Here is a 25,979-nt window from a genome sequence, read left to right on the forward strand (position 1 = left end):
AAAAAGATTGGTGACTGTTGGGGACAATGGGCTACCCATAGCCACTCCGTCAGTGTGTTCAAAATATTTGTCATTGAATAAAAAGTATGTCGACGTCAGCACATGGCGACGAAGTTTGGTTGTTTCCTCATCCAGTCTCTCACCGATTAATTGCAAGGGTTCTTCCAGAGGAACCCAGGTAAAATGCAACACGACATCAAAACTCACAAGCAAATCCCAGGGACAAAGAGACAAGGACTTCAATATCTGAATAAACACCATAGAATTGGGAATGTGATGTTCACATTTACCAACGTGAGGGCCAAGAACAGATGCTAAATATTGGCTAGATTGTAGGTAGGAGCACCCAAATTACTCACATCAGCGTACTTCAGAATTTGCAAATGTGATGAACTGTGATCATTCCACCATCATGCTACAGTTACAAGCAATGGGGAAGGTTCAAGAATGAGGTATATGGATATTACATGATCTAAGGCAAAAATCACAAAAATCAGCGGGGGGACATATGTGAATATCTGCTTGTTCATCATCAGCTGGCTGATGAACAACACCAAACATTCCTATCCTGTATCATTACTGGCCATGAGAAATGGTGTCTTTATGCTAACATGCTAACATAAGGAAAAGAAAGGAATTATTGAGCACAGACAAAGCAGTAACTCCCCATACAAAAACCTGTGCACATCCACAAAACATAATGTTAGGCATCTAGTGACAGTGTGGTGTACTATGAATTGCTTCCCCGAGGTGTGTCCATCACTGTTGACATTTACTGTCAGCAATTGAGAGGTCTTCCAGACACAATTTGAGAACACTGACCAGAAGACAGTGTGAAATGATGCTACTCCATGGTAATGCTCATCTGCATTATGCTAGACTGACAAAAAACACTATACAGAAGTTAGGTTGGGAAGTCATTCTGCACTCATCTTATTCACTTGATCTTGTGCCCTCAGGTTTACACCTTTTCCACACACTATCGAACAACCTTCAAGGAACTTCCTTTTCCCATGAAAATGCACTGAAAAATGGCTTGACAAGTTCTTCGCCTCAAAACCATGTGATTTCTATAGTAGCAGAATTGGAATGTTAACCCAATGTTGACAGACTTTAAGGAGGATATGTTATTGCCGTGTATAACCTCTGTTGCGTGTATTTATTATGTTTATCAAATTTATGGAAAAATACTATGAAATTACGCTCCAAACTAGTGTAGCATTCCATTTAACTGTCCTTCCATTTTCCAAATGAATGGTCGTGACCATATCCAGCTCAACCTCAGAAACAAGTGATAATTTTCTTGAAAGTGTTTCATGAATGTAGAACTTTTGGTGGTTTCAGTTCACCTTGGGTTATGCAAACAATTGATTGCTGCTTGGTTTCCGGCACTAACAAATAAATCAGTTTCACCTCCTGTTGCAATGTATACGCATTTTGTGTTTCCATGGTCAGTTTTTTGAGCATTTATTTGAAATGTTAACATTTCAAGTACATACGTACTAACTAGGACAATTTTTCATACTGAAGTCAGTGGCGGCTCTTAACGACACACTCGCAATTTAATCGCATATGGCTCCTTCGAGGACCGATGTTCACTAAAATGCTTTTGTTTCTAGAAACATATGCTGTCACCTACGTCAGTTTTCACTACTATGATACATCTTGTAGATAAATCATAAATCCAGCAGCTGCTGCAGAAATTTGTTCATAACATTGCATTCATAGTATTTTCTTCAACATCAGGGTATGGTACTACTGTAGTAAATTAAAACATTAACGTTAATTCTCGAAGTGAACCTTTCTATGGTAACATGAAAGCACTTTATTTACATATATGTAAATGATACATCAGTCAGAGTCAATCTGTCCAATACAAGTGATACCAGCTTCAACATTAATTACTCACCACAAAACTGTCACAAACCTGAAATTACTGCTGTTCTGGTACCACAAAGACAACTCATATACAGTGTCAATATTTGAAAACACAATTACATTTTAAAACAACTCAGGTACATTGCAGTCACTAGTATCATTAACCACTCTGTCTGCAGTACTAAGATTTACATCTCTGGAAAGGCATCCCAGGAATGTTGTCCAACTTGTAAGTTTCTTCAGTAATTCTCAGTTCTGGAAGGAAAACAAATTATGAGTTCATTTTCCATTTCTCAATTAAACAACAAGGGGTAATCATAAAGTTATAATTATCAACTTAAAAAATAAAGTTAAATAATTCATATTTTGTTTGTTTTTAGGTAGCCCTACACATCTCTAGTTGTGGCACACAATGAAAACATCTCACCACATTACCGTTTGAGTCAACACAAAATAATGAAATCCACTGATAAAAGAGAGTATTGTGTGGTAGGAGAACAACACTGCAACAAACTGTGCTGAATTCGTGGAAGTGTACAGCAACAATGCACCATGACAGGATACTTTGGAAAAAGGCAAAAATTTATCACAGATCAGTTTCCAACATCTCATCAGTGATTTGAACGTGATACAGTTTGCGATTCTCTTCATCCTACATTTGCTCACACTCGTTCAAAAAAGCTAACCGAAATAAAGTCGACAACAGATACGTTGGACCCAAGTCAGCCAACACAGATGATTTCTGAAGTATCTGTTGACTGAAGATATTCCCGCAAAAGGAGGCCAGGTAGCTTTTAACGGACGCTGAAAATTTGTTCACAGATTGCAAAGTTTCAGAACAAATAATAATGTTAACAAAAGTTTGCGCTTCTCATGTTTTTATATGAAGTACCAAGAAAACATGAAACCCAACTTTAATGACTGAAACTACATAAGACATTATTCTTGTATTCTCAAGACTGGAGGACCAAATTAAAATTAAAAAAAAGATATTTGAAAAAATTACAATACTGTCACAATGCACTTGACTAATGTTGTTGAATAACCATGTCTAATGTGAAAACAGTCGCCTAGCAAAGTCAACGTCCTGGAGTGAGTGGTGTGACAATCTTCTTGTATGGATGATGGGATGCTGAGAGCAAGCCTCCAATTGAAGACTTAATAATGCATTCAGTGCCTAGCCCAGTCCATTCGCTCTGACAGCAGTATGTGGGCGAGCTTAATCTTGTTGGAAAACATCTGCTGGAATGCCGTTCATGCTTGGCAGCACAAGTTGAATCTCCAGATGTACAAATTTGCAGTCAATGGGCCTGCTGTCATATAAAATTGCAGCCGAGACCATAACTCAAGATAGAGGTATAGTGTGTTTAGCACGCAGACAGACTGGTTGGAGGCCCTCAACAGGCATCCTTCTAACCAACACACAGCAATTACTGGCACTGAGACGGAACCAGCTTTCATCAGAAAACACAACAGACCTCCACCCTGCCCTCCAATGAGCTTTTGATTGATCATTTATCCTCAAAAGTGGAGTGGTTTGAGGTCAACAGAATGCACACTACAGAGCATTTCATTTGCAGCTACCCTTAAAGTAACCAATTTGTAGCAGTTCTTTGACTCACTGTGGTGCCAACTGCAGCTCAAATTGTTCCTGCTGGTGCAATACAATGTGCCAGAGCCATACACTGAATACGACAGTCTTCCCTCTCGGTAGTGCCACGCGGTCACCTGCAGCCCCGTCTCCTTGCGACAGCACACTCTCGTGACCACCGCTGTCAGTAATCGTGGACAGAGGCTACATTGCTGCCTAGTCTTTCTGCATTGTCACAGAAGGCACATCCAACTTCTAGTAGTCCTACTACACGACCTTATTCAGTGATGTGTTGATACTGGTATCTTTTTCACCTTAAAGGCATTTTTATCTAACATCAACTCATCACATCCAATCTCAAAGGTAATTAATGCTCACAAGTGTTAGAGCATGTATCTAAAGCAAACCTGATTCACATCCTCATAGTAGTGCTACTAGTGCCACTCTTATACAACTGGCACAAAATTGGAATAGACATCATCTTTCAGATGTAGAAACACACCTACCAACTTTCGTGTATGTGGTACAACTCCTCATCACTGTTGTGATTTTTTTCCCCCACCAGAGTATTTGCAGAACGTAATATGGTGGAAGGAAATGGTTCTGTGGGGCCAGTGGTGCTGCCCACTGGCCCTGTGCAGGTACCGTGACCGTGGCCTGGCAGTGAATGCGATCTTCCACAGGACTTCACTTTCAAAATTCTGCTAGCAGAAGAAGAGCCATGCTGGCACCAGTTGCGTTGGTAAGTGATTGTGCTGGCGTTCCTTAGCACCACTGCAACTTCTGTATCTGCCTGATTGCATTGGACAAGTAACAGATGTACCACTATGACCCCGACAAAAGTGAACAGCGGGAGGATCTGGATTCATCACCACCAAAAACGTGGATGACCCGACCATCGTCGACCAAAGTGATGCTGAATCTTTTTGGGACTGCCAGATTGTGGTGTGGACAGCAAGTACACTCATAAGGGCTAAACTACCCCAGGAGAATACTACCGAAATCTCCTAACAAAGTTACAGATGGCTTCGAGATGGAACACTGAGGGAAGCTGTCCGAGGGGATGTTTTTACCCGATGACAATGCCCCCAACCCATTCTGTACATGACACAAAACTGCACGCTGCTTCTCTGGGTCATCACGTTTTGCCTCCCTTCAATATTCTCCTGATATAGCACCCAGTAACTACATCCTCGACTCAAATGAAGAAACTACCACATGGCAGGCATTTCCAAAATGACAATAAGATGATTTTCGAATTGGAACAATACTTGAACAGCCAAAATGTAAACTCCTCCAATCAATGTCTCAGCAAGTCATCTATTGTTAGGAAATACTGGGTTGGTGCATAAGTTCACAGCATTTTCCCACAAGTTTAGTAAACATAACAGATATACAGGAAATAACAGAGACTTAATTCATCAGTAATATATTCTCCTTCACTACTTATAATAGTCTGCCAATGCTGGGTTAACTTTCTGATTCCACAGCTGTAGACATTACATGGTTCTGCAGTGAAGAATTCATAAAGCCATGTTCAGAGCACATTTTCAGGTGGAAAAGCAGTTCCTAGAAGGTCGCTCGACAGAGGGCGGAAAAGGTGTAAATTTGAGGACACAAGATCAGGTGAATAAGCTGTGTCTGGAATGACTTCCCAACTTAACTCCTGTATAGAGTATTTTGTCAGCCTACCAGAATGCAGACGAGCATTATTGTGGAGTATGATCAATTTAAGCAATCTTCCTCGTCATTGTTGTCAGACTGTGTCTGCAAGACCTCTCAATTGCTGACAATAAATGTCAACAGTGACGGATACACCTCAGGGAAGCAATCTGTAGAACCACACACCAACGCTGTTCCACTAGATGCATAGCATTATCTTTTGTGGATGTGCACAGGTTTTTGTACAGGGAGTTGCTGCTTTGTCTGCACTCAACCATTCTTTCCTTCTCCTTACGTTAGCATATAGACACCATTTCTCAAGAGCAGTAATGATACAGGATAGGAATGGTTGGTGTTGTTCATGAGCCAGTTGATGATGAGCAAGCAAAGATGCACATATGGTCACCCGTGGGTTTTTGTCATTTTGGCTTAGATCAAGTGGTACCCACACACCTGATTTTTTAGCCTTCTCCACTGTGTGCAAACGTCACACAATGGTGCTATGATCACCGTTCATCATATATGGCAGTTCTAGAGTACACTGATGTGGATCATTGTGGATTAATGTGTTTAACCGATTTTTGTCAAACCATAAAGGCCTTCCTATATGTGGAGAGTCAACAATCTTATTTAAAACTAGAAAACCATTTTCTTGCCATGCTCTGTCTGATGACATTATCCCCTTACACACTGCAAATGATTCTGGCTGTCTCCACTGCTGTCACCCCTCTATTGAATTCAGACAGAAGAATATGTCAGAAATGCTTCAATTTCTCCACTTCGCAAGGCATTTTCTAGCACCTACAGCTCTACTAAATATCTTCAAATGACAAAGAAAACAATGTGTATACATAAATAGCAACAGTGAACTACAAATAAAAAATGACCATCAAAAAATAAACCCATAGCAAACGGTATACCAACTTGCAAAACAAAAATGCTATGAACTTATGCACAAACCTAATATGCAGAGAAGGACTAGCATCTGAGATGGTAATTAAAACTTTGTGACTACCCTTCATAATATAAATTCACAAAAATTGCTGTGTTTTGTACCAAACATGTCGTCCTTGATTTTGCGGGCTTGAACGACTGATGCTCTCAGCTCCTTGGCCACGTCATGTGCAAGTTTGACTAACTGTAACAAATAAAAACACACACAGAAGGGCGTGAATTAGAAAAGTACAGCCTTTGATTACAAAACTAGAGTGTTGTATTACAATAATTATGATTTTTTTAAACAATAGAATGACTGAATGTCAGTAAAAATTGATGATAAACTTATGAAAGTGATTAATGAACATAATACAGTGACAGCAGTTTTATAGTGAGTACTCATCCCAACAAAATATGAGGGTAATCCCAAAAGTAAGGTCCCCTATTTTTTTTTTTTTTTATAAGTACAAAGACTTGTTTATTTCTACAATGGTTTACATCAGTTTGCAGCTTGAATATTTAGCTATTTTTTGACATAATCACCATTTCTGTCGATGCATTTTTGTAGACGCTGTGGCTGTTTTTGTATGCCCATGTGTTGTGTACATAGTTCCGCGTACTCAGCGCATACACAACTTTCCCAATAGAGTCCCCCCCCGCTAAGCACAACAGCGCAGGCACAGCGCTCGTCCGTCTCCGCACTACGAGATGGCACTGTCTTAGAAACAGACCAAATTCTGCTTCCACCGATCCGCGTATTAATATGTAACGCAGCCAATGAGATTGCTGCTAATGTAGAACCTTTTCTCCTCGCGGATCACACTCGCGCAGTGATACCTGAACGCGCGAGGTATTATAACGAGTGTACAGACCTCCGATTAGTCAGTCTGCATCAGTCTGTATTAGTCTGCATTTGTCTGTACCAGTCTATAGTCAAGTTTCAGTCTGCGCCTAATAAGATTATCATATTCCTGTACATAGCCATGAAGAGAAATGTATAGACACTTTGTCAAGTATCAGAGATATGTGAGAACAAGATTAACGTACGAAGACCAAAGGAACCTCAGATTGTCAATTGTAAACAGCATCCAGAATCAAGTTACGTGATATCTATGATTTTTATTATTTTAATAAATGTGTGTGAAAATTAATCAAGTTCTGTTTAAAGTTGGTCACTGTCAACCTGCTACTCTAAGTGTGCAAGTGGCATTGCTATCGTCTGACCTAATGGCAGAAGATAAACACGCCACGATAAGACCACGAGACATATTGCTGACACTCGCCTACTTCGTAAGAGAGACAAGTCAAATAATCTGATGGTGTGTGAACTGAAGGTCTTACAGTACACACACCACACCATGTCATACCAGCTTGCCGCCATGCTGTTCAGAAATTTATGAACCTCTTCTTTCACCTCATCGTCGGAGCTGAATCGCTTTCCGGCCAAATGTTCTTTTAACAGGGAACAGGTGATAGTCACTGGGTGCCAAGTCAGGACAATAGGGTGGGTGGGTGATTATGTTCCACTGAAACTGTTGCAGGAGAGCAACGGTTTGCCGAGCTGTGTGTGGGCGAGTGTTGTCATTGGAGAATGTCTACGCCCTTGCTCAACATTCATCATCTCCAGTTCTGAATTGCCCGTTTGAGTTTTTTCAGAGTCTCAGAGTACCTGTCAGCGTTATTTGTGGTCCCAGCAATTCAGCTTCAATTATGAGGTGAAAAAAGAGGTTCATAACTTTCTGAACAGCATGGTGGCGAGCTGGTATGACATGGCATACAAAAACTGTCACAGCGCCTACAAAAATGCATCGACAGAAATGGTGATTATGTCGAAAAATAGCTAAATATTCAAGTCGTAAACTGGTGTAAACCATTGTAGAAATAAACAGGTCTAAGTACTTATTAAAAACTTGGAGACCTTACTTTTGGGATTACCCTTGTAACTACTTTTGGTGACATATGTTCTAAATTGTATATAATTAGAAAAGGCAAATGACAGTCTTGTTCATGCTAAAATTGTCACTAGAACTAAATCTCCAAAACTCAAACTGACATACTTTCAGATCTATTTTGTAGCATAATATTAGTCAATTTCAGTGAGTATTGTAGAAACAATGCATGTGTTGTTGATCACATTGGGGGAAACAATGAAACTGTGTAAAATACACAAATCGTCAGGCACATTTTCACTTGTGTTTTGGTAGACATTTGCTATTTTGCTTTGGTAAAATTCAGATGGATTCAACCGAACCACTCACCCTCTGCTTCACACAAAGCCTAGCATCGATGCACATCAGCTTGTTTCCTATTAGAAGCACAATGGTTTTCACAGTGGAATTTTATGTCCTCATTTGACACAATGGTCCACAATTATTCTAGCATTACATTTGGTTTAATGACATGTACTAATGGGGACAGGAAACATGGAGAATAGCCAGTGCTCCATCAGTGACTGAGCAGTGCTGCTTTTATGGCAGTACATATAGCAGGCAGGCAGACAGACAGACAGACATGTGGCTCAGATGATGAGAAGTCAAGGGGAAGCCAGGCAAAGAAGACTACCGAACAAATCTTTACAGATCTGAAAAGTACTAGAACACACTGCAGCTGGCAGTTTCTTGTAATACCACTGCATAATAAAATAATTTGTCATATTAAACTCTATGCCGATCTGTTGAAATGTCTCAGAAGTGGTACTGAACCAGGGAGTATTACACTTCTGGCCATTAAAATTGCTACACCAAGAAGAAATGCAGATGATAAACGGGTATTCATTGGCCAAATATATTATACTAGAACTGACATGTGATTACATTTTCACGCAATTTGGGTGCATAGATCCTGAGAAATCAGTACCCAGAACAACCAACTCTGGCCGTAATAACGGCCTTGATATGCCTGGTCATTGAATCAAACAGAGCTTGTATGGCGTGTACAGGTACAGCTGCCCATGCAGCTTCAACACGATACCACAGTTCATCAAGAGTAGTGACTGGCATATTGTGACGAGCCAGTTGCTCGGCCACCATTGACCAGACATTTTCAATTGGTGAGAGATCTGGAGAATGTGCTGGCCAGGGCAGCAGTCTTAACATTTTCTGTATCCAGAAAGGTCCGTAGAGGACCTGCAACATGCGGTCATGCATTATCCTGCTGAAATGTAGGGTTTCGCAGGGATCGAATGAAGGGTAGAGCCACGGGTCGTAACACATCTGAAATGTAACGTCCACTGTTCAAATGCCATCAGTGCGAACAAGAGGTGACCAAGACGAGTAACCAATGGCACCCCATACCATCACGCCGGGTGATACGCCAGTATGGCAATGGCAAATACACGCTTCCAATGTGCATCACCGCGATGTCGCCAAACACGGATGTGACCATCATGATGCTGTAAACAGAACGTGGATTCATCCGAAAATATGACATTCTGCCATTTGTGCACCCAGGTTCGTCGTTGAGTACACCATCGCAGGCACTCCTGTCTGTGATGCAGCGTCAAGGGTAACTGCAGCCGTGGTCTCCAAGTTGATAGTCCATGCTGCTGCAAAAGTCATCGAACTGTTCGTGCAGATGGTGGTTGTCTTGCAAACATCCCCATCTGTTGAATCTGGGATTGTGACGTAGCTGCTCGATCCATTACAGCCATGCAGATAAGATGCCTGTCATCTCGACTGCTAGTGATACGAGGCCGTTGGGATCCAGCACGGTGTTCCATATTACCTTCCTGAACCCACCGATTCCATATTCTGCCAACAGTCATTGGATCTCAACCAACGCGAGCAGCAGTGTCATGATACGATAAACCGCAATCACGACAGGCTACAATCCAACCTTTATCAACGTCGGTAACGTGATGGTATGCATTTCTCCTCCTTGCACAAGGCATCACAACAACGTTTCACCAGGCAACACCAGTCAACTGCTGTTTGTGTATGAGAAATCGGTTGGAAACGTTCCTCATGTCAGCATGTTGTAGGTGTCGCCACCGGTACCAACCTTGTGTGAATGCTCTGAAAAGCTAATCATTTGCATATCACAGCATCTTCTTGCTGTCTGTAGCATGTCATCTTAGTGGTGTAGCAATTTTAATGGCCAGTAGTGTAGTATTTTGGCTCTACAAATGGTCATCAATCAGTCTTTACTGTTACTGACTGCATAGGATACCAACAGATCAGGTAACACATATTTAGCACATTTTCCTTGCCTGATGTGACCCTTCTCACAGGCCATCCGTCACCACACCGTATGTCTGCTATCAATGCCCAAACGTGCTGCCAATTTGCTGCTGGGATACTGACCCTACCTCTGCCTTTCCAACAAGTGATACTTGCAAATGATACAACTATATAATAAATTTGTATACAGGGAGGGAGGACACATGTCTTCAAGATGGGACAGCAATCACAGTAACTGGCCTGATATTAACATTCTGTGTATTGTTGGCTACGCTGGAGAAACATGTCACCTAGGAGTAGACATTGAACTAAAACAATGATTGTAAAGACTTTGAAAGACAAACAAACATTTATTATAATTATTATTTGCATCTGTTAGTCACATTCACATTCTGAATTGTGAAGTTGTTGCTAATGTACTCAAAGAATTAAGCATTTGCTGTGGAAAGATCATTGTTCTCAATCTTAAGAATGTGTGACACACATATATGAGGGTTGGAACTTTAATAGTGGCAACTATTTATCTACAGCTTGTACAAAATAGATGTGTGTTTCAAAGTTTTACTGACCTTCAGAGTAGTCACCAGCATTGTGTATAACCCATTGCCAGCGATGTAGAAGCCATAGGATACTCTTAGCAGTGCCAATTGTGTTGACAGTTCGAGCGGAGCACTCTATTGCTCGACAAATTTGTAGCAGTTCTTAAGCAAATGCTGTGAAGTGTTTCTTTCAGTTAGAAATCGAGTTGAACTTACAAGGCCGTAAGTCAGGGCAGTGCAGTAGGTGGTATAGTACTTAGCAGCCCTATCAGTCAAACAAATTAGTAACAGCTTGCACTGTACATGCTTGAGCACTGTCCTGAAAAATGATGGTCAGGTCCTGCAGAAAGTGTCATCACTTCTGTCTCTATGCTGTTTATTTTTGGAACACAACCTACGAATAGCTTAGAGTCAGAACTGATGACACTTTCTGCAGGACCTGACCATCATTTTGCAGGACAGTGCTCAAGCACGTACACTGCAAAATACGGTTTTATTAATTTTATATTTGTACTATGATTTTATTAATTTTGGTTCTTGACAATTTTATTACACTTTCTTATTACTTTTATTCCTTGAGAATTGCATTTTACATTGCCTGTCTTGCTTTTATTTTTTGCCCTGTACCAGACCTATCTTAATTACTGTTATGCATAATCTGATGGTATTAGTGCTATTAGTAGCGGGTGGTATTTGGGAGGAAATGTAGTGGTGTGACTATGTTGTTAGCTATTATTTCTTTGATGGTCCCTCCTGCTCTCGCTATAAGATCCAGACGCAGCCACACAGTGGTCTCATAGTGGTTCGCGCAGCAGTCTTTTGAACGGTCTTGCTGGGCTTCCACAACTTGTGCCGGACTGGGCACTTGTTTGACAGGCTACTTTTGGGGTTCACAAATAAGCATTCTATGGCTTATAGGTCTTTATTTTAATTCCTTAAGCATATGCCACATGTCTAGTCATTCAAAGTGTGTGCATAGGTTACATTAGGCTGGTAATGTGTGCTTATTTGCTGTTACATTCAAGTTTCATCAGTTAGGCTCCATTTACATGATGTGGTACTGATTTACTCAGAGAACCCTTTCATGCCTCACCCACACGGGATCTCGCATGCTATTTGATAAATGTGATGGATTTTTTACAGGACTAGTACAACTTTCTCGTAAGCAATCAAGGAATAACCTGATGTTCACATTTTATTGGCACTTTTAATGTTAATTAATTTTATGAAGAATCCCTCTTATCTTTCTTGCTTTTTATTGCATCTGAAGATGGGATTTACATCTTGACATCTGGGTTGTTTGTATGATTTTATCCAAATAAAGGATTAGTCACGTACAACTAGAGCGGATTTATTCATCATGAAAAATTTTAACCACAGTTGTGGATGTCCTGCAAAGAGTGTATTAAATGAAGTTATTCTTTACTGTCAACAGTATTTCCACTGGGCCCTTGCCCCCGTCGCAACCACCTTTACACTATTCAATGGCTGTGGATCTCTGAGCCTGTCACCAAGCCATATTGTGACAGCAGGAGCAACAATGCCTACAGTATCTCCATTGTGTGATGAATGCAATATTTTTGTTTTGGTCATTGTGTGATGAATGCAATATTTTTGTTTTGTTTTGGTTGGCTACAAGGGTCATGGCAAGTCAGTGGGTTTAGCCAGGGGTTGAATTGCTCTTGTAAGTTGAGTAGGAGACAGGTGAACTCGAATCATATTTTGAGGGAGCTTAAATACAAGTGTTATTTTTCCACTTGGTTAATGCGAGCAATACGGGTGTCAAGAGAAAGAGATGTGGCTCATTGCTGAATAGTATATATGCTGTTAACCAAAAGTAGTGATGCAGCAGATTTTTGTTGTTTCAGTGTGTAGCAGTAATTATGAGAAGCCATTCAGATGTGATTAATTGAGTGATAGTTAGAAGTAATATGGTAGTGTTACAGTTGTGTTCTTATCTTTTCCATTGGTAAGGGTTGACGACCATCCACTGTTGGCAGTAACTACAGCACAACCTCGCTAATCCATCCTCTATTGGACTGGGACTGTCAGAGGAACTCTTTTATTGACCCATAACATCACAATACAATACAGTGCAACTTTAATTTTCAACTGGAAATACTGTCTGAAATATTGTTCCATGTTAAAATAGTAACAAAACAAAAATAAAATGCTGAGACACTAAGAAATCTTACACAAAAGTATAAGGTAGAATAGTTCCTGTACTACAAAATATGTCTGTATCATACAGTAAGATATTGTTACTGTGAGTGAAAGTTTAACAACTGTGCACACCTTATTCCAGTACTGCATTGACACACAACTAATTTGCACTTGATTATTTAAAATATAAGAAATCACACGGTAAGAAATGTTCTGCTCTTAAGCAGGATGAAAAAAGTCTAATCTTCTTTTGCTTACCAGATGACAACACTGATTTTGCTGCATGTTCTATCATTTCCTAATCTGCAAAATGTCTACTGGGTTAAATGTAGAACTTTATTTTATGTACTGAAGGGCTATATCAAATGCATTTTAGCACCTGTATGCGATACTTGAGCTGTAGTTTCATTGACTCCGTTGTCGTCATCATCATCTTTCTCATTCTCATCAGTTGCTATAGTTACAGCATCAACAGTCTGGTCATCAGTTATTTTGCTTCCACTGTGCAGTCAAAATTGGCTGTACTGGGTCATTCACTCAAATCACTGGGCTCAATGTCCAATTGTACAAACAGCATGATATGTTTACATTTATTTGGTGCCATAATTTGGTTTTAGATGCTTTAATATGAAAGAAGAACACTGTCATTAATTGATAAAACAAATGCTTGGACAATAACATTTATTGAGTTAAAAACAAGTTACTTCATACTAAAACTGATCGAACTATTGCACTCAGCAACTGTCAATATCACAGACGATGAGTCATCGGCAAGTCCAGACTTGACTGCAGCAGCAGCCGGTCTACATAAACAGACAGCAAACATGGGATGGTCAGACTAAGCAGTGAATTAGATTATCCAAGGCTAGATTAGCGAGATTCTACTGTATTGTTTTTTGAGATAAATTTCTCGAGATGTTCAAACTGAGTTGCTTTCTCTTTTGGACGTAGTTTTTATTCAGAATGGAGACTGGGAACAGTGCTGAATGTGATGGAAAATTAATGACCTGTCTTGGAAGACAACTGCAATCTAGCTTTCCCTAGCCAATGAGGTCATGCACAGAAACAGCTGAAAAAATTACAGTAAACACATGTACACCCGTGAAGCTAATTCTGTTTACCTCTTGCACAGCTGACACATCTGTCACGTGTTTGTTTTTTCGGTACTCCTCATTGATTTTTGCGCGGGCAGCTGCAACCAAATAAAATGTTATTAAGAAACTTTTCAGCAAAGATTAGTCAATATCAAAATTTAATATTTTAGTATAACTACTTTATATTGTGAAAACACAAAATGATGCAAAATTATGATAAAATGGAGACAACTGAGGCCCATTTGCCATATTAAGTTGGTGAGGGTGGGGTAATGGCAGGAGGGAACATTCATGTCGCACATCTGACACATAGTTTGGAAATAACGAAAAGAGTGATGCACATTTACAAACATTAATTTAGTGTTTCATTTTCTTATCTAACTCCCTCAGGTAATGCTGAGGGGAATTACATTAGGAAATGAGATGATAAAAGTAGTAGATGAGTTTTGCTGTTTGGCAGCAAAATAAATGCTGATGGCGGAAGGGGAGAGATGTAGACTAGCAATGGCAAGAAAAACTTTTCTGAAGAAGAGAAATTTGTTAACATCAACAATAAATTTTAGTGTTAGGAGGTATTTTCTGGAAGCATTTGTCTGGAATGTAGCCTTGGATAATAAGTAGTTCAGAGAAGAAGGGAACAGAAGCTTTGGAAATGTGGTGCGCTACAGAAGAATGCTGAAGATTATATGGGTAGAATGTGTAATTAATGATGTGCTACTGAACAGAATTGGGCAGAAAAGAAATTAGTGGCATATTTTGACTATAAGAAGGGATTGGTTGACAGTACATATTCCGAGACATCAAGTGATCACCAATTTAGTGAAATGTAAAGACAACAGCTGTCCCTTCTTTATCATGCTCAAGATACTGACTAGACATAAATCCGTAAAGTACTACTTCATGTCAAAAGCAACTTGAGTGTTTTTGACACCAAACTGAACACTAAAGGCCTGCTGGATGGCTACATGCTCAGACACAGACTGGCAAAGACTGGAGACACTCATAAAATAACAATTTCCAAAATCTGCTCTATCACTGCTCTTTAATAATTTTCAAGTTAAGAGCAGCAACTGATTTTTGAAATACCCATTCTACAAAATTTCTTGAAAACAGGGTCAATATTTTAGCAGTGATAGCAACAGCAACTCAGATATGTTACAAGTCACTAGTAAAAGATTAGCCCCCTCCCCTCCCCTCCCCACCTCAAAAAAGAGTGACAGTGGCATGTCGCATTGGCAGTGTCACTAACCCACATACAAGCCACACACTGGACAACTGCAGCACTTGTTCTGTGCTCTATGAAGTTCCGAGTCTATCATCAAATCACTACGTGCAGAAAGACACAGCTTTGGTTTTCAAATTGTTTGGTTTTTGCTATTGGTATACTTCCTGCCTGCTACTCATATAACATGTAATCCATAAACAAAGCCACGTTTGTCAAGAGCAGAACATTTAATGAAACCAAGAAACTTCATCACATGGTCAAAATCTAATAAACAGTACAGTGTGACTGGTAGTAGCTCGTGCAGTGGGCTGTGCCAGACCGAATCACAGCTCTGGTGCTGTGAGCAGCTCACTCCACATGACATGCAACACATGCTCCTGGTGATGATAATCAATATCAGTCATTGGCAGGGATATTAAAGTATACCTTCAGGGTGCAGTCAATGATGACTCTTGCTCTTTTGTATTGGGACTGGACAGAAAACATTAGTTTTTTAGGATACTGACTAGAAGTAAAATGTGTATTGAATGACTAAATCTACTCCAGTGTAAGTGATCAATAGTGTCAGAACAGGCAGGTTCCATATTCCTAAATTTCAGAGAGCACTTGACATGTTTCTCCACTGAAGATTGTTGACGAAGGTCCAAGCATAGGGTTTAGGTTCCCAGATACATGCGTGGCTCAAAGACTTTTTAAGCATCAGATATCGATATGTGGTCCTCGATGGTGAGTGTTTATCAGAGGCAAAGGTATCAACAGGAGTGCCACCAGAGGAAAGTGTGATAGGACCGCTTTTATTTATATACATAAAGGACATGTCGGGCAGGGTGAGCAGCAATTTATGGCTGTCTGCTGATGACACAGTGCTGTATGGGAAAGTGTCATTGTTGAGTGACTGAAAGAATATAGAAAATGACTTAGATAAAATTTCCAGTTGGTATGATGAATAGCAGCTTGTTCTAATTGTAAAAAATGTAAGTTAATGCAGATGAGTAGGAAAAATATGCCAGTAACATTTGAATACAGCATCAGTAAGACGCAGCCTGATAAGGCCACCTTGATTGCATATCTAGACATAACATTGCAGAGTGATACGAACTGGGATGAGCATGTCAGGTTGGTAGTACTGTTTCATTTGGAGAATTTTGGGAAAGTATAACCCATTCATAAAGGAGATGGCATATAGAATGCTAGTGCGACCCAGTCTTGAGTACTCTTCATGTGTTTGGGATCCCCACTAGGTCAGATTAAAGGATGACATTGAAGCAGTTCAGAGGTGGACTGCCATGCACAAATTTAGAGAACCAGCATTTGAGATCGATTGCAGAATGATTCTACTGCCACCAATGTACTTTTAATGTACTTATCAGAAACTGGAATACAACCCATCTGCTTTGACCAGTGATGTTATCACCATGCTGAAAACCCCATTTCAAGCGTATCCAACATAGCATTAAAACATCTATCTAATACCCACAAAAATATAAATACCACATGAACCAATACCTTACAGAACCTAATGAAACAAGTGGAACAACTGCATGAAAAAGGATGTTTTGAGCATGGACAAACTAAAAATTCAGTAATAAAACACCACCTCCATTCAAGATGCAAAACTGGAGGGGGGGGGGGGGGGGGGAACACACACCAGGATATCAACAACCCCCCCCCCCCCCCCAGGCTACAAAAGCTGGTATCACAATCTCCAGTTCACCTATACAGTACAACTCTAGATCAGGATACCAACAAACCCTTCCCACAACTATAAACCCTTCCCACAACTACAAACCCTTCCCACAACTACAAACCCTTCCCACAACTACAAACCCTTCCCACAACTACAAAAGGCAGTATCCTAATCTCGAGTTCACCAACATAGTTCAAGCCTACACCGTGATACGAATGAACCCTCTCCGCAACTAAAAAAGCTAGGATCACAATATCTTATTCGTATATATAGCTCAACTGTAGCACACTAAATGACTCAATAATGCACCTCCCAAACACATTGCCACCACACAAGACACCGCACGCCGCCTCTTCATACAACGCGCCTTCTACAACAACACTACACTTCCATTCCAAAACAAACACACTGTGGCAATGATGTCACATGAAACATCATGCCACAGCACAACTACGTTGCAGGTCAAAGGCAATAGGTGGTGCCCTACAGCCAAATATACCCAAAGGCAGTATGTGGTGTCCACTCTAGAACTTCTTTAAGCAGTTGAACATACTGATAACAGTCTCACAGTACATGGAGTTCATTGTTAACAACTAATCACAGTTCAAAAACAATAGCAACAATTATAAATATAATACTAGTAGGGGAAATAACTTACAATAGCAATTAATTGCCCTTGGTGAACCACAGAAAGGAGAAAGGTGTTCATTTATACAAATCTAGAACATGCAATTAATTAACTTCGTGCTATTATGAAACTGAGTCAAGCATTTATGTAGATGTTTGGTGATGTTTAAGCACTGACTGATTTGGAAAATTTGAAACAGCATTGGAATCCACTTGTTAAATGGCACTTATAATGTCGAGGGTGCATTTGAAGTCTATTGTACGTGTGTATTGTTCAACATAATGATACGTGACACTGATTCATACGTTACAATTTTATGTCATTATCTTTAGTATTTCCCGACACTGAAAATATATTACACAGATATCAAACAATGGAAAATCCAGGGTGGAATGTAACAATACCAGAGAAGGAAAGTTGCTACTCACCATATAGCGCATATAACTTAGGGAAACACAGAAGTGTCTGATTCCAACCGTCTGCTTTGACCTATGACATCACAAATATGGCGGAAACGACCATACACTACGACTCCAATATGGCGCCTATGACGTCATTACGTAAACATGACCACATAACACGAAAATACATTGAAAAACCAACACACACACATTCCACAAATTCCACTAAACACAATATCCTCTGGAATCGGACACTTCCCTTTACCTATATAGCTCAACAGCAGCTCCTGATACCGGAACACCCACAGCAACAGCCATACATTGGAACTGAACACTTCCCTTGACCTATGTATGTCAACAGAAACTACCAATACCATATCATAAAACCCAAAACTACAACCACGTCCACAATCATCACTACCTCAAAAAACACAACAAACCAACAAAATTGAAATCGAACACTTCCCTTGACATGTTATCCTTAAGGTACGTTTACACTGGGATACATGTATCGCGACATGTATGAGCGACATGTCAATTTGACATGTCGCGATACATCACCTCATACAAAAATTCACGGAACTTGTATGCGGACCGTCGAGCTCATACATGTCGCGTATACATTTTGTATATCGCTTTTTGGCCATATACGCGACATGTATGAGCGACATTTGAAGAACTCGCGCATGCGCAGTACTATCATTTCCTGTCGTCTTGTCGCCTGCTGCTTATTTTGACGATTAGCGCATGCGTAGTACCAGGCTCTTTGGCGGCTGTTTGAGTTTTGGAGGTGCCGACTATCGTTTCGACGTTAATGTATCTGCATAGAACATCAAAAAGTGCCATATGCAACATTATTCTTCGTGTTTGCGGGGCTATTGTGCAAGTTTTATTCCAAGAAGTGGAGGTAAAAGTTTTATATATATATCAGAGTATGTAATACATTCTATAATTTTTTCATGCATCTGGCACGTATATCAATTTTTTGCTATTATTCCGGCGGCCTCGCGTGATAATGTTGACAACGGATGCCGACAATCGTGTGTGAGACGTTGGCTTTAGCAATCGCGCGACAATGCAAATGTTTTGTAATGAAATCTTCGTTTCAAGAGGAATCCCCAGTGGCCAAAAAACGGAGTGTTACTGCCAATTGATCCTCTGGTGGAATCGCTTCCCGAAAGTTGGTGTTGGTTTTGGACACAAGAGGAGCCACAAGTGATAACAAACCATGGAAATCCTCCATACTCATCCTAACATAATTTCTAAAACATGCGCCATCCTTTAGCGTTAATTCGCGAGCAACTCTCTCTGCCACCATCTACGCTTCCTCCGCCTTTTCTTCCTATCATCTTCCAAAAGAGCAAGTGTACCAGCACATAAAAATGTGAAATCTTCCAAATCGTCGTCGAAAGCTATCGCACAGTGATACATATCAACCAGTGTAAACGCACGCTCATACATGTATGAGGTTGATACTTGTCAACTCATACAAGTCGCGATACATGTCGCAAAGTCGCATATACAAGTATCTCATACATGTGCCGATACAAATCGCAGTGTAAACGCACCTTTACAACATCACCATCCCTGGTCCGAGACGCTGGAACTTTAGTAAGCCTCATTTCTTCATGACATACTGAACACTTCACGACTTCATCAAAAAATCTGAATAGTTGAAGAAATTTTATTAGAGACAACGCACTGTTCCCCATCATCAGTGACAACCGAAAACTGTTGACCTTGTCAGTCACATCCATACCTACCAAAGACGCAAAAAAAGCAATTTACCAAAATTCACACACGGCGAACAGGAAAAAAATACAATAACACTGAAATAACACAACTAAAATCGTTAACCCACTGTAAAATATTCCGCTGAAAGCACAGTCCCGATACCACACACATTTCTGCGCCATCACGACGTCACACACCACAACAGCCTTACATCATGGGTCAAAGCCGACGGGTGGGATCGGACACTTCGGTCGACCCTAACTTGGAATCAGTGGTCAAATTCCCTACACGTATAGTTCAACACAGTAGCACTCTAATAGACAATGTATTTCTATAGAAAGAGATGAAAAAAACACGCTTTCCATGTAGAAAATGGATTGTCAGACCATGATGCACAACTGATTAACTTACAAAACCTAACAGGGTGTACAGTTCAGAAACCATTAAGTAAAAGTGTGAGGTTGCTCAACCTGGTATCTATAGAGCACTTCAGAAAAGATGTATATAATGAGCAAAATGCTAATGATAAATGCAACATGTTTCTTGATTAATTTATCCCTTTTTGAACATTGTTTCGCAAAGAAAATTACTAAATGTAACACCACACACTTTGATGACTACAGGTATTTAAGTGTCTTCAGAAAGAAAAAGAAAACTGTATGAGAAACCAAGATCTAGTAAAGATCCAGAAGTAGTTTTACACTATAAAAATTACTGTAACACACTGAGAAAAGTTGTAAGGAAATAGAGAAATATGTACGTTAGAGAAGAAATTAACAACTCTGGCAACAAAATCAAATCAGTATCGAATGTTGTTAGAAGGGTAACAGGAAAAGTAACCACTGGGGTAGGTAGTATTACTATTAAAGAGAATAAGACCATCCTAACCAACAGTACACAAGTAGCTAATGTATTTTACAACCATTTCTTAAGCGTAGGAGAAAAAAAATTGGTGAGAATAGTTCAAAACAAAAAGCCAGGCAGTACACAGAAGAGTCACTTTTGAAAAATTTTAGTCAGTTTTTTAAGTTTCATCTAGCAACCTCATGTGAAATAAGTAAAATTATTAAATCTTTGAAAAATAAATGTTCTGGTGGAGTAGATGTCATCTCTAATAAGATATTAAAACAACATGGAGCAATTACAGCTGATTTTCTGAGTCACATATGTAATGCATCATTAACTCAAGGTCTTTTCCCAGACAGGTTAAAATATGCAATTGTCAGGCCTCTCTACAAAAAGGGGGACACCACAGATGTCAATAATTATCAGCCAATATCCTCGCTTACAACATTTTCAAAAATCTTCCAGAACGTAATGTACTCAAGAGTGGTTAGCCATCTCAACAGTAATGGGATAGTTAGTAAATCACAGTTTGGATTTAAAAAATGCTGTTCCACTGAGACAGGAATATACGATTTCACTGTCCACATAATAGAGTCTTTAAATAGTAAAATGTCACCAATAGGAATTTTCTGTGACTTGTCCAAGGCATTTGATTGTGTGAACAATGACATTATGTTACAAGTTATAATTCTATGGTACAAATGGAATAGCATATGAGTGGTTTAAGTCATACCTACAGTACAGGAAACTTTTGTTTCTTTATATGGGTCAAGTGATTTAAATAAGTTTGCCACTTCATCTGACTGGGGTGAAATTACATTAGGTGTTCCACAGGATTCAATCATGGCGCCCTTACTGTTCTTGATATATATGAACGACCTACCCCTTCTTATCTGAAAAAAGAAGCTGACACTGTTTGCTGATGATACAAGCATCATTATTAATTCAGTAAAAGAAACTCCAATTGAAAATGATACAAGTAAAGTCTTTGGAAAAGTCATTAATTGGTTTTCTGCAAATGGGCTTGCTATAAACTTTGAAGAAATACAGTATATCCAGTTTTCTGCAGCAAAAAGTACAGTTCCTTTAACAAATATAACACTTCAACAGAAGTCAGTAGACAGGGTAGAGCATACTAAGTTTTTGGGTGAATATATAGACAAGAATCTTAATTGGAAAAATTCATATTTTAGATCATCTAAAGTGACTAGGTTCAGCAACTTTTGCAATCAGAATAATTTTCAATTTTGAGGATGTAGAAATTAGTAAGCTAACATACTTTGCATATTTTCACTCTCTGATGTTATACGGAATAATATTTTGGGGTAACTCAACACTTAGACAAAAAGTATTCACTGCTCAAAAGAAAGTGTTTAGAATAATGGTTGGAGTCCATAGTTGCACATCTTGTAGTCATCTTTTTAAAGGACTGGAAATCCTCACAACAGCCTCAAGTACACTTACTCACTAATACAATTTGTTCTCAACAACATGGGCCAGTTTAAAAACAACAGTGACATTCATGATTATAAAACCAAAAAAGGAAAGAGTTACACTATCCTTTACTGAAACTATCTTTGCCACAGAAAGGGGTAAAATATGCTGCTATAAAAATTTTTGAAAAATTGCCAGATGAAATAAAATGTCTGACAGACAGAAGTAATAGCTTCAAAAATAAATTGAAATCGTATCTCCTTGACAACTCCTTCTATACCACAGATGAATTCTTGAATAGGAATAAATAAATCTATAAACATAGTATATGCATGTTGTGCCATTTAAGGGAATGGGGTACATAATAGAAGTATTAATTCATTGGCGACTCCATGTTGTCTTGTGCACTACGACCAGATAATAGTTACACTTGAAAAAAGGGGTCGACAGAAGCATCCGATCCAACGCGTCGGCTTTGACCCGTGACGTAAGGGTGTTGTCGTGTGTGACGTCATGACGGCGCGGAGTTTGGTTTGAGTGTGGTTGTCTCCAGTTCTGTTTTATCTTATTTTATTTACTTTTCTGATCTGTTCGTTCTATCTCGTGAGATTTATTTTTTTAAATTTAAAAACACTTATTACTTATTTTAATTATCTGTTTCCTCGAATTTCTGTTTTAGTTCATTATATTTATCTTTCTGATCTGTTCGTTCTATCCCGTGAGATTTTTTTTAAAAAAAGACAAAAAACACTAATCAGCTACTGAGGCATCTTTATCTTCTATGGGTTGCAGGGGTTACGACCCCTGGGGAGGTGGGTGGGTATTCATGCGTGGCTGTCTTCAGTCTATGTGATTGCCGTAAGCTTAGTGACAACAGTGCATCCCAATTAAGTTATACAATATAGCACTGAAGATGGTCACTCAGTGACAGAAAATCGATTTTGCAATAGTAAAAAATATACGACCAATGCTGTCTCTTTTTTCAAGAAATATTAATCTTTAACACTGTACTGTAATATAAAAAATCTTGTTTCATGTGTGCATTTCTTGTGCACTTGACACATTCCACATCATAACGGTTACCGTACTGTGTGACTGATCAGTGGAACATGCAACCAACTAACAAGAAAATGTACCAAAGCACTCTTGGCAGGAATTTTTCACAAATATCAATTCAGCTGTTGAATATTGTGCATCCTGCAGTGAAAAGGTGCAAGTTTTAACTATTATTCCATAGACATTATCAAAGAAAACAATTATGAACCATGTACTTGGGGCTGTTGTAAGGATTTCCAATCTTTTAAAAAAATGACTACAATATGTGCAACTATGAACTCCAACCATTATCAAAGTGCATGGTAGACAAGTCAAGAAATGTGAGGTCTGTAAAAGGAGTCTTTGGAAGACCAGATCCCTATTATGGTCATCCTGTAGAAGCAGCTCAAGTTCGAATAGTGTAATCATTTTACCTGGAAGATAAGTGGGACTGTTCTCGCAAAAAAAAAAAAAAAAAAAAAAAAAAAAAGAAGACACTAAAACTGTAACAGCTGAAGGCGAAAAAGTTCTGAAAGTGAAGAGGTACATGACTCGGAGCATTAAAGAAACTTTTGCAGTTTATAAGACCAACTACACAACTTCACATATTGGAAGATCAAAATTTTATGCACTACAACCTAAATGGGTAGTTCCACACCCACCCAGAGAAGTCTGTTTATGTGTGTACTGTGCAAATTTTGAACTTTGTGTGGTAACTTGGAAGAACTTACTGGAACACATGACGTATGATACCTTGGTTGGGCGTGTGAAGTCATTAGTAGTCTGTGACATAAAGTGAGAGACTTGTTTGCTTCAAGAATGTGGAGACTGCCCTGGAAAGGTAGGACTGTCTTTACAGACAATTGGCCTAGAAGATGTACCAGATAACTCTGCAGAAATTACATATGCAACATGGGAGGAAAATAAACTAATTAAGAAAACTGTTGCCTTTGACAGTTTCATTGATGAACGTGGTAAATGATCAGTGAAAGCAGTAACACACCAGCATCTGAAGAAATTGCAACATCAACACATTGCAGAAGTGAAATGATGTGTACAGGCTGAAGTACTATGTTTAGTGCTTCACTGTGATTTTGCTGAGAACTTGTCTGTAATACTCCCACAACAAGTTCAAGGGTATCATTGGAGTAATGACCAGGTTTCAATTTTTACAGGAGTGACATATTTTCAAAACAAGACAACAAGTGTTGCAGTTATAAGTGATGACACAGGACATGACTCAGCACATGCTTTGCTCACAATTTGCAAAGTTCTTCAACTGCAAACAGGGGCAGAGAAGGTCATCATTATTTGTGATGGTGCTCCTAGTCATTTTAAAAATTGTTACCAGAGAAGTTTATTGTAATATTTTTATTTTTCAACATAATGATACATGACACTGATTTATATACATATTTTACATTCCATCCTGGATTTTCCATTGTTGTATATATATGTAACAATTTTATATCACTGTCTTCAGTATTTCTTAACAATGAAAATGTATTACACTGATTTGTAATAGTTTGCCTGTCGTATGGTTGTCTTCTGTAAATTGGGCTTATAATGGTCTCTAGACAACAGCTTCGACCAACATTTGGTTGAAAGTTATGTTGAACACCAATGCCTGAGCATGTAGCTATGTTCTGCAGTTTACAGATTCACAGAACAGTGTAACATATATGCAGTAGTGAGTCTTCTACAAAACTATTATTTATTGCACACCGGCAACAATTTTACCAGTAATTATAATATTCAAATAATCTTACCATTAAGGGCAACCTCATCACCTTGGAAAACACGTTTTCTGGCCTGGTGAAGTGTTTTGAAAGATTTTAAAACCTAAAAGTGAAGGAAAGCACATTATCTAACTATATTCCTGCTACAGAAATGATTAAACACTGATCTACAACAACAACTAAAGGAACTAGTCACTATGATATGAACTGTCTAACCTGACATGGTGGAAACAAATGACGCAGAAGCCTTGAATACAGGTACATTGGAGGCATGCACAGACAGCGGAATTAAGTGGACCAATTTTAAAGGTCAGTAATTTGAAGTGATTTTATTCCCATCTCATTGGCACTTTAGTTCTCTATACATCACAGGTATTATTCCTAGTGTAAATCCATTCACTTAATTCTTTTACATGAAACTATACTTAAAGAATTGAGTGGGTGGTTAATTTTACTTGTTGGACTCAATCTGGTTGCTATTTTAGTCAGTTCGCCATTGATATGGAGATTTGAAGTAACTGTTAACATGAGCTTTGCAGCTCTTTGCACCTCTATGACCTGGACCTCGTGTTAGCGAGTTTTCGAATTTGGCAAAACAATCAGTAACTAACTGCTGATGAAAGATACGGATCAGGGTTAAGTCGTGGCACGGATAGTGTTTAAATTTCTCAAGAACGTCCATGACAAATTTGTATCTCGATTGCCTGTCACAGTGCTTGACATAATTATATATTCGTGTAATTTCCTTGTAGGAGGGCAAGTTCATATCACTCAATTAAAACGATGTTACATCGTGTTGTCACGGTTGTATTTTCTAGTTTTTCGTAAATAATGATAACACTGGTTTTAGTTTGTTATGTTGCATGCGGTTCTTAAAAACCTCAACATGACAACAGATTATTCACATTCTTTTGAAAATTTAAATGTGTAATGTAACAGTGCTACTCTGAGCATAACACCGAATGATGAGCTGTGTGAGAGACGCATTAGCTGACTTACTACACGCTAGGGTTCAAGCTTACTCCAAACTACGAAACTTCTAAATGATTTTATATGCAAATTACTCTACTTTTCCTTATCTATTTACCTCAGTCCTCAGATTTGGCATTTTTAGTTAATGTCTAAAACAATCATTACGAAATCTCGTTTAAATCAACATCGTCTGCTAGAGGCTCGCCCCACCATGAACGACCTGACGTACTTACTGAG

At 39.1% G+C, this 25,979-nt stretch overlaps 1 protein-coding gene across 2 annotated transcripts; it reads right to left on the reverse strand.

The window, feature by feature from the left end:
- Nucleotides 1-1,782: 1,782 nt before the first annotated feature.
- LOC126428306 (complex III assembly factor LYRM7) lies at nucleotides 1,783-25,977 on the reverse strand. Of its 2 annotated transcripts, none has more exons than XR_007576814.1 (5): nucleotides 25,858-25,977; nucleotides 24,801-24,873; nucleotides 14,069-14,139; nucleotides 6,092-6,269; nucleotides 1,783-2,133 (listed from the first exon to the last, which is right to left on the reverse strand). XR_007576814.1 is itself a non-coding variant. In XM_050090233.1 (5 exons), the coding sequence occupies exons 1-5, from the start codon at nucleotides 25,876-25,878 to the stop codon at nucleotides 2,060-2,062; spliced, it is 321 nt and encodes a 106-aa protein (XP_049946190.1). In that variant the 5' UTR covers nucleotides 25,879-25,977; the 3' UTR covers nucleotides 1,783-2,059. The 2 variants fall into 2 exon arrangements, 1 of the variants encoding a protein (XP_049946190.1); XM_050090233.1 differs by having other exon boundaries at nucleotides 6,188-6,269.
- Nucleotides 25,978-25,979: the final 2 nt, after the last annotated feature.

The sequence above is a fragment of the Schistocerca serialis genome, chromosome 12 (genome assembly GCF_023864345.2).
Source record: "Schistocerca serialis cubense isolate TAMUIC-IGC-003099 chromosome 12, iqSchSeri2.2, whole genome shotgun sequence".
In the NCBI taxonomy this organism is placed as follows: Eukaryota; Metazoa; Arthropoda; class Insecta; order Orthoptera; family Acrididae; genus Schistocerca; species Schistocerca serialis.

What these genes read in the sequence shown, in the direction of transcription:
- LOC126428306 (XM_050090233.1), bottom strand. Translation starts at nt 25,878, where the DNA reads ATGCCAAATCTGAGGACTGAG. An exon ending in TGCCAAATCTGAGGACTGAG is followed by an intron (nt 24,874 to 25,857) that starts GTAAATAGATAA and finishes CTTCACTTTTAG; the next exon opens with GTTTTAAAATCTTTCAAAAC. An exon ending in AATCAAGGACGACATGTTTG is followed by an intron (nt 2,134 to 6,187) that starts GTACAAAACACA and finishes TTTTCCTTCCAG; the next exon opens with AACTGAGAATTACTGAAGAA.